Here is a 14,686-nt window from a genome sequence, read left to right as displayed (position 1 = left end):
AAGTCAACATGACTCTTACTAATTAAAGAGGCTAGTTAGACCTAGAGTCTGTGAGGCTACTTTTAGAAAATATTCATTTTAAATTTTGGTTGACCTTTGTTTGATTAAAAACAGGCAACCTCGAATACAATAAGAATACAAATAAAGCTAGTATCTAATATTTTTGAATTGGATGTTTATTTTTAGGATAAACGTGTTCTACACGTTGTAACTGTTGAGAGAATGCTGGAACGGCTGAAAAAATCAAACGAACTTTTGGAACTCATTCTTAAAGGACTTAATGAATATTTGGAAAAGAAACGTCTCTTCTTCCCCAGATTCTTTTTCTTGTCTAATGATGAACTTCTTGAGATACTGTCTGAGACTAAAGATCCCACTAGGTAAGTAACTTACATACGTAGCATATAGCTAAATTTATCTGAATTTACTTTTTAAAATAAGGCAGAATAAAAACACATATAATTATGTTCAAGAATATTCCCAGTATTATCAATAACCAATGTAATTATTTAAAACGACATAAGTAATGTCATTGAAGGTGATTTTTCCAAACGTGATAAATCTTGGGGAGGATTTCTAATTTACCCATTTTCTCCTACATATTTTTCAGAACACCTCGCTCCCAGTGGCTTGCAGTGACCCCTGCTGGTGGTGTCCCATTACCTGTCCTTCTAAGTCCACTCTAAAAGGGGCAGCCCCCTACATCCGTGTACCACCATCTTTGCGGAAGTTGCTCCTTACCTGAATATCTCTGACTTCTTTTACCTCTTCTAGACTTTTGTGGAAATATGCTCAAAGGTCTGCACCTCAGGAAGACTTTCCCTGACCACTGTATTTAAAATGGCAACCCTTCCAGCACTGCCTAGCCAGTGGATTATCGTCTCTGCTTTTATTTCCTTCGGCCTCTTTTGTAGCATCTGGAACACTCTATCATGTACTTACTTGTTTACTGTCTGATTTCCTCTAGCAGAACATAAGCTCCATGATGGCAGAGAATTTGGACTTCTTTTTCTTCCCCGACACTGATGCCCAATTTCTTAGAAAAGTGTGTATGTCTGGTGTACAGCAGACAGTGAATGGAAAGTTATTAAATTTGTTAGTTTTGTGTCTTGTGCCTTCAAAGTAGGAGACAAGGAATCCAGACAAAAAGATAAATTTAGGCTCAAATTTCTTTTCTTCTTCTTCTTCTTTTTTTTTTTTTTTTGCTATTTTATTTTATATATATATTTTTTAACTTTCATTTATTTATTTTAAAATTTTTATCCAAGTTAGTTAGCATATAGTGCAACAACGATTTCAGGAGTAGATTCCTTAATGCCCCTGACCCATTTAGCCCATCCCCCCCTCCCACAACCCCTCCAGTAACCTCAGTAAAAAAACCTCAGTAAAAAAAAGAATGTTTGTTCTCCATATTTATGAGTCTCTTTATGTTTTTGTCCCCCTCCCTGTTTTTATATTATTTTTGCTTCCCTTCCCTTATGTTCATCTGTTTTGTATCTTAAATTCCTCATATGAGTGAAGTCATATGATATTTGTCTTTATCTGACTAATTTCACTTAGCATAATACCCTCTAGTTCCATCCATGTAGTTGCGAAGGGCAAGATTTCATTCTTTTTGATTGCCGAGTAATACTCCATTGTATGTATGTATATGTACACATACATACATACATACATACATACATACATACCACATCTTTATTCACTCATCCATCAATGGACATTTGGGCTCTTTCCATACTTTGGCTATTGTTGATAGTGCTGCTATAAACATTGGGGTGCATGTGCCCCTTTGAAACGGCATACCTGTATCCCTTGGATAAATACCTAGTAGTACAATTGCTGGGTCATAGGGTAGTTCTATTTTTCTTTCTTTCTTTCTTTCTTTTTTTTAACGTTTATTTATTTTTGAAGGAAAGAGACAGAGTGTGAGTGGGGGAGGGGCAGAGAGAGAGCGAGACATGGAATCCGAAACGGACTCCAGGCTCTGAGCTGTCAGCGCAGAGCCTGACATGGGGCTCGAACTCACAAACTGTGAGATCATGACCTGAGCTGAAGTTGGTCGCTTAACTGACTGAGCCACCCAGGTACCCCAGGGTAGTTCTATTTTTAATTTTTTGAGGAAACTCCATATTGTTTTCCAGAGTGGCTGCACCAGTTTGCATTCTTACTGGCAGTGCAAAAGAGATCCTCTCTCTCTGCATCCTCACCAACATCTGTTGTTGCCTGAGTTGTTAATCTTAGCCATTCTGACTGGTGTAAGGTGGTATCTCATTGTGGTTTTGATTTGTATTTCCCTGATGTGTGATGTTGAGCAGTTTTTATGTGTCGGTTGGTCATCTGGATGTCTTCTTTGAAGAAGTGTTTATTCATCTCTTTTGCCCATTTCTTCACTGGATTATTTGTTTTTTGGGTGTTGAGTTTGATAAGTTCTTTATAGATTTTGGACACTAACCCTTTATCTGATATGTCGTCTGTAAATAAATATCTTCTCCCATTCCATCGGTTGCCTTTTAGTTTTGCTGATTGTTTCCTTTGCTTTGCAGAGCTTTTTATTTTGATGAGGTCCCAATAGTTCATTTTTGCTTTTGTTTCCCTGGCCTCCAGAGACGTGTTGAATAAGAAGTTGCTGCGGCCAAGGTCAAAGAGGTTTTTGCCTGCTTTCTCCTCAAGGATTTTGATGGCTTCCTGTCTTACATTTAGGTCTTTCATCCATTTTGGAGTTTTTTTGTGTGTGTATGGTGTAAGAAAGTGGTCCAGGATCATTTTTCTGCCTGTGCTGTACAGTTTTCCCAGCACCACTTGCTGAAGAGACTGTCTTTATTCCATTGGATATTCTTTCCTGCTTTGTCAAAGATTAGTTGGCCATATATTTGTGGGTCCATTTCTGGGTTCTCTATTCTGTTCCATTGATCTGAGTGTCTGTTCTTGTGCCAGTACCATACTGTCTTGATGATTACAGCTTTGTAGTACAGCTTGAAGTCCAGGATTGTGATGCCTCCTGCTTTGGTTTTCTTTTTCAAGATTGCTTTGGCTATTCAGGGTGTTTTCTGGTTCCATATTTTAGGATTATTTGTTCTAGCTCTGTGAAGAATGCTGGTGTTATTTTGATAGGGATTGCATTGAATATGTAGATTGCTTTGAGTAGTATGGACATTTTAACAATATTTGTTCTTCCTATCCAGGAGCATGGAATCTTTTTCCATTTTTTTGTGTTTTCTTCAATTTCTTTCATAAGCTTTCTATAGTTTTCAGTGTATAGGTTTTTTCACTTCTTTGGTTAAATTTATTCCCAGGTATTTTATGGTTTTTGGTGCAATTGTAAATGGGATCGATTTCTTTTTCTCTTGCTTCATTGTTTGTGTATAGGAATGCAACCAAGTTCTGTGCATTGATTTTGTATCCTGCCACTTTGCTGAATTCATGGATCAGTTCTAGAAGATTTTGGGTAGAATATTTTGGGTTTTCCATATAGAGTATCATGTCATCTATGAAGAGTGAAAGTTTGACTTCCTCCTGTAGGCTCAGATTTCTATCTGAATTTTTATATTCTGATTCTTTATTGCCTATTGAAAGATGAGTTCATTTGGTTATTAGTAATGTGCCCAGAATGAGGGGTTTAGTCACTTCCATCTGTGTTACAATGATTACAGTTGGATACTTTCAAAGCTATTGATTTAGTAAACTGTAAAGTACTTAAAGTGATAAACCTAGTTCATAATTTGTGAGCAGTCTCTGAAGATCCCAGTTGAAAAAGCTAGTTTTGTGCATTTGAAGATTCTTCCAATTAGTGTATTATCTGTTAGCCAAGATTGGTTTGTTCCTTATGTTGCTTTTAACATCTTTCAGTTTATTGTGTTGGAAACAAAGCCTCATGGGTGTCTCCTCTGTAGCTCTTATTATAATTGTAGTTTTACAGATCTTTTTGTGATTATTCAATTAATGATGACCTCCTACTGGACTGTATAATCCATACAGACAGGGATTGTGTCTTTTTCCCTCAGCCTTTCATCTCCAGCAGCATCTAGCAGGGGTCTGACACGTGATGCACATTTATAAATTGTGCGTAAAGATTGGTACACAAAGAACACTGATGTTAAGGAACTGCTTTAATCTGATTAATTCTCTTGAACATTTTTTCCCCTGACAGGGTGCAACCTCACTTGAAGAAATGTTTTGAAGGAATTGCAAAGGTAGAATTTACAGAAACACTTGATATTACTCACATGAAGAGTAGTGAAGAAGAGTTGGTGGAACTCACAGAGACCATTTCAACAGCCAAAGCCAGAGGTCAAGTGGAGAAGTGGTTGGTTGAATTGGAGAGAGTTATGATTAAGTCCATCCACAAGGTACTCAGCTATATTTATTATTATTTCTAGTAAAGATATGGAATATTAATGTATCATAGGGGCACCTGGCTGACTCAGTAGGCAGAGCATGCAACTCATGATGTTAGGGTTATGAGTTTGAGCCCCACATTGGGGGCAGTGATTACAGTAAAAATGTCTGGTTAATAAATGCACTGTTTTTAGATAGAAATTGAGTCCTGAATTACCAATTAAATTGTAATATATAGCTCAAAGACAAAATCTATGAAATCAATTTCATAGGGACCCACTGGAAAAGTGGGACAAAATAGCATCCATACTACAGAAAACTTGGGTTTCTTGGGTTTTAGTAATAAATCCTGTTTCTTGCAGCTACACGTTATTTCTTTGATCATTAATTAAATACACCTTGGTCTACAGAGTCTGTATTTAGTTGCCTTGCATGCATTTCTCTATAGTTTTACATTATTCTCCTTGATATATACGTTTCTGAGGTGAGCCTTTTTGTCCTATGCATATAAAAAATATGTACCAAAATGTTAGAAAATCACAAATACTTCTTATAATTAATAACTTCATATTTTCCACATCTCCTAAAACATCAACTCAATCATTTGTAATTATTTTTATTAGTAGAAAATTTCTTTTTTTTTTTTTTAATTTTTTTTTTTTAACATTTATTTGTTTTTGAGACAGAGAGAGACAGCATGAACAGGGGAGGGTCAGAGAGAGGGAGACACAGAATCTGAAACAGACTCCAGGCTCTGAGCTGTCAGCACAGAGCCCGACGCGGGGCTCGAACTCACAGCCCTCACGGACCGTGAGATCATGACCTGAGCCGAAGTCGGCCGCCCAACCGACTGAGCCACCCAGGCGCCCCTATTAGTAGAAAATTTCAAGTCATGGAAACAAATACAGATTAATTGAGCAGTTAAATTCATCTTTTACTCTACTATGGACTTAGCATTCAAGTTGCTCATAAGAATAAAAATCATGATTGAATTGGGGATCACGAGAGCAGGATTGAGAAGGAATATGGCATCATGTTCTAATTAACAACAGTTTTCATTAATTTTTCGGATTCTCTCACACATTGTTGAAAAAAATTCATTGGAATCCAAGTGTTTAATATATATAATGTGCCCTAGTGTTGCTTCCTCTTCTTAAATATAGTTTTAATATCTGCGTGCATAATAGTTTTTCAATAGATGTAAAGTCATTTGGAGTTTTTCATTTCTCCCTATTGTGGATTAAATTAGAGTGAATGTCCTTATGGATATAGTTGGTTTCTTTGAAAGAATTCTTTCTCATGATAAGTTCTCATATGTAGGACCACTAGGTCAAAGAGACGAGGTTTTGGGACGCCTGAGTGGCTCAGTTCGATAACCATCCAACTTTGGCTCAGGTCATGATCTCACAGTTTGTGGGTTTGAGCCCCGCATCAGGCTCTGTTCTGACAGCTGGAAGCCTGGAGCCTGCTTCAGATTCTGTGTTTCCCTCTCTCTCTCTGCCCCTCCCCCATTCATGCTCGCTCTCTCTCTCTCTCTCTCTCTCTCTCTCTCTGTCTCTCTCAAAAAATGAATAAATGTTAAAAAAGAAAATTAAAATTTAAAGAGACAAGGTTTCATAGGCCTTGGTGCATATTGACAAATAAGGTTTATTTTATTTATGCAGCTGTAAGTAATGTAAATGAATTCCACTTTGACCACTATTTACCAGCCTTGGTTATATGGTTTGGTAATTGTTGTATACAGTGATAACTCATTGTTTTAGACATATCCAATACTGTTACAACTATTCTTTTCATTTTGTTTGTCAGAGTGCTTAGAGAAGGTATTTTGGTTGCCATTTCAGAGCACTTAGATGGGGTGGCCAGGAAAACATCATCCCCAAATGTTCTTGTGTAAGTTTGTGTTTCTGAAATGTGCAATCGAATGCAATATAAAGTAATACAAATAGAGATGTGTGTTACTATGTTTCTACTGTATGTAGTCCCATGCTAGCAAGACCACTGCATGCTTAACTTAAGTAAATTTTAGGTCACTTATCGATAATAAAAAAAGTCATGTTCTTGGCACTTGTACCCCTTATGTTACTAGATTATCATGTGTATGTTACTTCCAAAATATGCATGTACTTATATGTGTGTATATATATCTGGCACACATAGATATATTTTACATCCAGTATTGCAGAACTTTCTGTAATTGTTTCTCCTCATCCAACTATGTAGCAATTGTGATTTAGATTTTAAAGTCTTCCTCTTGTTCTCTCCCTGTTGTCCTTCTAGAGCACATATTTATTCCATTTTTGACATTTCTGTACTGTACCTTCTAGTTTCTGTTTCTGCCGTCTCTCAGTTGCTCATTTTCACCTGCCCTTTCTGTGGCTCCTTCTGGCCTTAGAAACTTTCTTTGCTATCAATAGCTACCACTGCCCTTTGTCTCTGTTCAGCTCCATAAATACCCTAGCCAGACTAGAAGTCTAGAAAGGTTCATACATCCTTATATATTTCTCAGAAAAATCTAATTTTGACCGTCTTTTCTGAAACCAAACATTAAAGTGGGTATCACCTCATAGACAACATGACCATTTCGGGTTGATAGATATAAAAGATTAGATTGTTTCTCGCTGATGGCTGGTAGAAAAACTGGATATGTCAATCCACAGAAAACATATGGAGGAGAAGTACATGAATTAGACTTAAATCATGTTGCAAAGAATGTAAATAAGACTTTCTGACTTTCCTGATTCTTAACTCTCCATAAATCAGTTATATCCCCTTGCTTGTCATCATTGCCTTGGGCATCTAACTATAGATTGAGAGGAAGTTAGATCCAGAAACACAGAAGGAACTTTAGAGAAGTGGTGTGGTTTGCCTGAGAGTGCTCGTACACATACATGTGCGCCTGGGTGAGTGGGGATCTGATCAAGTTCAAAGAAAATTATTGTCTATGAATTTGGAATTACTTAACTTTAAATCTTGCAATAAAATTGCTTGGGCTTGTTCAACCCAAATGTATCTAGGATATCTTTGGCTACGACTGGTCTCACGAATATTCGATATAATGTGGGTTCACACAAATTGATCATGTATCAGCAAAATAAAATGCTGTGTAATGTATGCTTTTGCTCATAGGTATATGAATAAACTTGAATTTAAATAGTCTCATGACATGCTTTGAGTCTTCATAATTGGCTAAGATGTTGTAAAAAGTTAAATAGTATGAGTTAATCTGTTTAGGAGTTTAGGTCCTCATTGTATAGCTTGTTTAAGTAAACTGTGAAACTATCTTTAGCATTTTTGTTTCCAATTAGGTAATTAAAGATGCAATTTCTGCCTATACACAAAACATGCGAATTAACTGGGTGAGGGAGTGGCCTGGACAGACAGTGCTTTGTGTATCTCAAATCTTCTGGACAACAGAAGTACAAACAGCTATTCCAAAGGGACAAGAGGTAAGCTTCATTACTGCCCTGCCCCAGGTTTTTCAGCATTTTTTAAACAGGTACTATTGCTGGAATATACTAATTATAAAAAACAAAATAAAGACAATCCTCTCAAAAAGTCAAGGGTACTTGAACCTCAATCTTGTTACTAGATACATTTTTATACCTTTAAACATAGAATTGTAATAGAACTAAGCTTCCTAAACTCAGAAAGATTAGGAGGAAAATAGCATAATCCTCTTTTATACCTTGAGTAAAAGAGGAAGTAGGAAGACAAGGTATCGGTTAGCTTACTTTACTATTTTCATTTTTATTCTTAATGTATTGATTTTGTAGAATTATTGATTTTTTCTAAAGTTTATTTATTTTGAGACAGAGTGGGAAAGAGAGGGGCAGAGAGAGAGTGAGAGAGAATCTGAGCTGACAGGTAAGAGCCTGAGGCAGGGCTCAATCTCCCAAACTGTGACATCATGACCTGAGCCAAAATCAAGAGTCAGACACTTGACTGACTAAGCCACCCAGGCACCCAGTAATTATTGATACTTTGAATGCTTACTTTTAAGTATTCTATTAGGTATGTTAGCATAATAATATTAACTTGCTGTTAGTAATTAACAACAGAAACTACATTTATAGGATTTCAAGCAGGTCAACTTTCAGTTGACTGATGGGCCAGTTGCAATGTAGTAGTTGTGGATCTTTTGTTTAGAACCATGAATTTCAAATATATATACTTATATATATCAAATATATATAATTTCAAATATATAATTCAAGTATATATAAATTACAAATATATATAATTTCAAATATATATATATGTACACACACACACACACATATATATATATATATATATATATATATATATATATATATATATATAATTAAGTTTATTTATTTTGAGAGAGACAGAGACAGTTGAGTGGGGGGAAGGGGAGGGAGGAGAGAGAGAAAGAAAGAATCCCGAGCAGGCTACATGCCAGCAGTGCAGAGCCAGATGTGGGGCTCGAACTCACGAAACTGTGAGATCATGACCTAACTGAAACCAAGAGTTGGACGCTTAACCAACTGAGCCATCCAGGTGCCCCTCAAATATATTTTTGACATGGAGTTTGGTATTATTGTCTTTAACTCTAATGTACTGTTGAACACTGGTAGTGCTGAGGTTTGAGAAACTAATGTTCTCTGTCAGCAGCCGGATCCCATAGAGTATGGATCTGAGTAACACATACTTAGCTTTGTCAAACTTAACAACAGGTCACTTATTTATTTCCTGTGGGAAGGGATGAGAGGGTATAGGGTAGGAATTCAAGGTTTTCTGGAAGAACTGTCTTCATGGAACACAAGACCCTGGGGAAGGGGGGGTTTCCCTAACAACCATAAGCCCTTGGAGTTACTTCTGGGGCCTCAGTTTCTAGCCACATGTGCTTTCTTCTTCTCCTTCTCCTTCTCCTTCTCCTTCTCCTTCTCCTTCTCCTTCTCCTTCTCCTTCTCCTTCTCCTTCTCCTTCTCCTTCTCCTTCTCCTCCTCCTCCTCCTCCTCCTCCTCCTCCTCCTCCTCCTCCTCCTTTGCCTCCTCCTCCTCCTTTGCCGCCTCCTCCTCCTCCTCCTCCTCCTCCTCCTCCTCCTCCTCCTCCTCCTTCTTCTCTCCCAGTGGACTTAGAGAATTCATTTTCTCTTTTTCTTTTAAGCCACCACTCATTAACCTCCCCACACAGAGAGATTCCTCCATCACCAATGTAGCGTGCTGGGGCAACATGTAGCCTCCTGGATCTCCCTCCTTGCCGGCTGGCCAGCCCCCCAAAACACAATACCAACTTTATCACTTGCCACTGTGGGGACTCAGTCTGCAGGGAACGAAGAAGCAAATGTGAGCAGATTAGACAAACTTGGAGGCATCTTCCAAATTTCTTCAGTTTAAATGTGGTGTTTATCAAACCTCTACCCCTCTGCCAAATCCATATTTTTCTTTGATCTTACTCCAAGCAGGCTGCAACAGTGGGAATTGATATGGAGCATTAAAGTGTAAACTACAGTTTCTACTTATCTCCCAAGCATACTTTGAATCTCAAGGGACTTGCCATTTCGGTCACTCCCATTTCAATGCGTCTTCTGCTCAAAACGATCTGCCTATGATTCTTACCATATTGCATACAGATGCAAATAGGGTTTTTTGTTGGTTTTCTTTATAGCAGTATGCACTGATACTGAAATTGAGTTGCTTGTTTACTCATTTATCAGTTGATTCAGCTTTTTTTCCTACTTATGTTACATGGTACAGATATGGAGCCATTCACAGAGAAAGCCAGAATGAGAACCTATGCTACTTGAGGGTGATTCAGCTTCATAGACTCAAGGTTCTCTAGAGCTGCAGCTTAGCAAGATTAACACGTTACACCTCGGTTATTGTTGCTTGCCAGACTGCCCTTGTCTGTTGCATTTTATGGTGCTTTCATAGCTAAGTTTCATGATATGAAACTAGGCTTTATATGTGTCCTTAAAAATTAATTCTTTTTCATCTGCGTGTGATTATCCTGCTTCTTTCTGCCTGTGATCTGCTATCTGTGCACCTCGTCCCTGTCTGTATTTCATCCATGTTCAGTCCATTCAAGTTCTGTAGTAGCATCATGAGGGGCTGGCACATGTTTTAGTATTCTATAATTATAAAAGTAATTATAGTACTCTATGATTTAGTATTCTATAGTATTAGTACTGATTTTAAAAAATTTAATGTGTAGGTCTATCATGGGAGGCTAGCATATGCTTTAGTATTATATGTGTTGATAATTTTTCCTCCTGATTAATGTGTGGTAAACATTTGAAACGGATCACTTTGGTTGAACAGAGACTCTTGGCAGCTTCATAGAAGACTGGACACTTCCATTGTCTGCAAACATCCCAAGTTGTCTAGAGCTTGATGTTATAATAGCCCTGTGTTATCCTGTCACATTCCCAGAGGACCTGTTCAATTTATTCAGTGAATGTTGATTCTGCAACTCGTCTGCGTGAGGCATTGCAGGGGCTGTAAAATGAATGAAAGAATCAACACTGTCACAGAGCTCGGGGTATTGCAGATACTGATGCGATTTTGAGTCACTGTATCATTGCATATGTAGAAGGATCTAGGTATGATAAAAATATTTGATTTCAGACAGGGTTTATTTTGACAGAATAGAATAGTTGCTACCTTTAGATTCATCAGCTCACTATACAGAATGGTTTACAAGGAAGAAAATGTAACAAAAATGCTATCGATACCGTGATTTTTTTTTCTATCTAATCTGAATTCTCATTGATTCATATAGATTTTTTCCTAAAGAACTCAGTTTGTTGCAGTTTGCAGTTAAATTTTAGTTCCAAATCTGTTTTCCTAGTATAGGAAGATACATTCTGCTAGTGTATGTAGTACTAAATTCTTATGGACGTATAATTTGTGCTGTCAGATTGAAAGATGAAATTTTTATTTTGTGTTTTGTGTTGAACTATAGAGTGTGGGAACTGGTAAGTCTCTCAGAGACCCCCACTTTTACTGATGAGAAAACTAAGATGTACTCACTGGCATCTTAACATATTTTCACTAGTTGGCTCCAAGAATTTAAACACTTATGGCTATTTATTTTTATTTATTAAAAAAATTTTTTAACATTTATTTAGCTTTTGAGAGTCAGAGACTGAGCACGAGCAGGGGAGGTGCAGAGAGACAGAGACACAGAATCGAAAGCAGGCTCCAGGCTCTGAGCTGCCAGCACGGAGCCTGATGCAGGGCTCGAACCCACGAACCATGAGATCATGACCCGAGGTGAAGTCGGTCGCCCAACCGACTGAGCCGCCCAGGCGCCCCAACACTTATGGCCATTTAAAAATGGCTCGGACAGAAGTTTATCTTTCACTGCTTATGAAGAGAATTAATAGCGATCGATCATGTAAATAATATAAAGGCAATAGTATTCAAGCACTTCAAACCTTTGAAAGACTGACCTCCTTAAAAATAAAGATGAAATGTTTCAAGGAAGAAAAGTGCCCCTCAGAGAAACAGTGTGCGGTCTCCAACCCTGCCCTTTAAACTTGCTCTCATTCTTGAAAATGCTCATTTTTCGTTACATCGCTACCACTTACCTGGTCCTGAAGGAATGAAATACACTGGTTGGTGCCCAATGTTCATTAAATATTATTAGAGTGGAGAAAGAAAGCACACCAGCCTTCTGGAGCGTGTTGACACTCCCTTAAGCATAGCGGTTTTCGCTGATTCTAATTTGATCTTCATCATAAACCCTCTTCTATTTTTTAACTTACTAATTAGATTTACCCACCAAAAGAGAGTCTGGTACTCAGAACTGGCATTGCTCACCATAAACTAAAATGGGAGATGTTTTGTTTATTAAGATCTTTACTTTTCAAGTGGCACACGTCCAGCTCAGAAAGCTTACACAACAGGACTGAAAGGACTTTGGGATTCAAGGAAGAACGGTCGGAATTGGGGTCTCAGAGCATCATTGCTACTGCAGTATCTCTCTTCCTTTGCCTTTCCTCTCTGCTGGTCTCTGGCAGGCTTGTTCTGCCAAGTGGATGAAGGCTTGCAGTAGCTTCAGAATGGCATACTCAGAGTCCCCCAAACCTAAAGAAAATCACTTTTTTCTCTGTGTGTAGCATTTCCTGGGAAGAACTCTGATTGGCCCTGGCTGGGTCACACATCCCCCTCCTTGCTGCCGTTGGGATAGGGCAAGGTGAGGGACAGCTCACCAGAACCACAGAGCATACAGAAGGAGTGGAGATAGGAGTGGATAGGATGTTGAGTAGACACAAACCACATATTCTTCTCTATCTGGCCAGGTTGGCCTCATTCACCTAATACTTTTGTAGTAAGAAGAATTGATTATTTTTAAATGGTGTCAAATGGGGGGAAATGTGGCAAACACTCTGTATATATGCTAGCTTGAAATGGTTTTGTTCAGAAAAATTCTGATCACGTTAATTATATCTTCTTTTCTTTCAGGCTCTTGAGCAGTACTTGGAAACATGTAACATGCAAATTGATGACATTGTCACTTTGGTCCGTGGCAAATTGTCCAAGCAGAATCGTGTTACTCTGGGAGCTCTTGTGGTGCTGGATGTCCATGCTAGAGATGTCCTCACATCACTTGTTAAAAAACAAGTTAGCGATGACAGTGACTTCGAGTGGTTAAGTCAACTTAGGTACTATTGGCAAGTAAGTGAAATCACTGAATGTTATTACACAGCAATTTCAGCTCGTAGCTTTTTAATTTGTGCTTGCTTGCTCATATGGGAAATAGTAGTAGAAGATTTTTTTGTTGGGGCGCCTGGGTGGCTCAGTCGGTTGAGCCTCTGCCATCGACGCATGTCATGATCTCTCGGTTCGTAAGTTCGAGCCCTGCGTCGGGCTCTGTGTTGACAGCTCAGAGCCTGGAGCCTGCTTCGGATTCTGTGTCTCCCTCTCTCTCTGCCCCTCCCCCGCTCATGCTCTGTGTCTCTCTCAAAAATAAAAAATAAACATTAAAAGAAAAAGATTTTTTGTTGATGGCTGACTCTACCCAAAGAAGCATTCTCCAGGCTGAAGGTTAAGGGAGGCGAAACTATATATCATCCAAACAAAAAACTATATCTATACCCAACTCTATACCCAAATTTATAGTTACATATAAATACAGTGTATATATATATACATATATGGGTGCTCACAAATTGAGTAATTATAAAAATCACTCATTTTAAATAAGCCATTATGCTCACAGAATCTGTAAAATGTCCAAACTAGACAGTTTAAAATTGTAATTTCAGATTTTGACACATCTAAACAATGTAAAAATTCAGACTTTTATTTTGATTTCATCATTAAAGTTTGCTCTTGTTGGTCAGTAGAAGGCTCCAGAAACATCTGGAAGGAAGGCTCTTATCAGGATACCTAGGTGGGTGATCATGGCAGCACAGCTGAGAATGCAGGAGGAATAGGGACAGTTAGTACAGTGGACAAAGTTAAACCTGTTGAGAGTGGGAAGAAGGAGCTGAGGATGTCTGGAGATACAGACTCAAAAGTTCTTAGCAGATTCACTTTTGTGAAAGGCTTGTAGGTATGGAGTGGGAGGAGAAAAGATACAAGAATAAGAACCCGGGAAAACCATAGGAGAAGTAGTGGGTAGGAGCTCAGTGTGGAATCATTTCAAATGCCAGATCCTAGGGTGCCTGGGTGGCTCAGTTGGTTAAGCATCTGACTCTTGATTTTGGCTCAGGTCATGATCTCATGGTCATGGGATTGAGCTCTGTGTGGGGCTCCCTGCTGAGGATAGAGCTGGCTTGAGATTCTCTCTCTCTCCTCATCTCTCTGCTCCTCCTACTTTCTCTCTCTTCAATCAATAAGTGAATGAATGAATGAATGAATGAATGCCAGATCCTTCCCTTACCAGATTTAGGACTTGGACAAGTTACTTACTCTCTAGAAGCATCAGCTTTCTTACCCATAAAATGATGATAATGAGAATATTCAATAGTGAAGATGAATTGAACAATTGATTATAAATATAGGAGAATCAATTACCAGAGAAATTAAAAAAACAATCCTATTTATAGTTGCATCAAAAAAGAATAAAATATATAAAAATAAATTCAAACAATGAGGTGAAAGATTTGCATGCTGAAGACTCTAAGACATTGATGAAGGAAATTGAAGACACAAATGAATGGAAAGATACTTTGTGGATTGGAAAATTAATATTGTTAAAGTATTCCTAATACCCAAAGCAATCTACAGATTCAATGTAATCCCTATCAAAATTTCAATGGCATTTTTCACAGAAATACACAGTCTTAAAATTTGTATGCAGCCACAAAAGACACAAAGCAATCTTGAAAAAGAACAAAGCTGGAGGCATCCTGCTCCATGTTTTCAAACTA

The 14,686-nt window shown here is 38.0% G+C and overlaps 1 protein-coding gene across 2 annotated transcripts in view; it reads left to right on the top strand.

The window, feature by feature from the left end:
• The window catches only part of DNAH7 (dynein axonemal heavy chain 7), a 261,805-nt gene that overhangs the window by 77,779 nt on the left and 169,340 nt on the right, over window positions 1-14,686 (top strand). For both annotated transcript variants that reach the window (XM_042949526.1, XM_042949525.1), the window contains 4 exons: window positions 187-380; window positions 4,151-4,349; window positions 7,647-7,787; window positions 12,774-12,986. In XM_042949526.1, the coding sequence (XP_042805460.1) occupies window positions 187-380; window positions 4,151-4,349; window positions 7,647-7,787; window positions 12,774-12,986 (747 nt within the window). The remainder of the gene's footprint in view (window positions 1-186; window positions 381-4,150; window positions 4,350-7,646; window positions 7,788-12,773; window positions 12,987-14,686) is intronic.

The sequence above is a fragment of the Panthera leo genome, chromosome C1 (genome assembly GCF_018350215.1).
Source record: "Panthera leo isolate Ple1 chromosome C1, P.leo_Ple1_pat1.1, whole genome shotgun sequence".
NCBI classification, from domain to species: Eukaryota; Metazoa; Chordata; class Mammalia; order Carnivora; family Felidae; genus Panthera; species Panthera leo.
The sequence above is the reverse complement of the archived record's forward strand: the minus strand, read 5'-3'. Positions and strand labels throughout refer to the sequence as shown.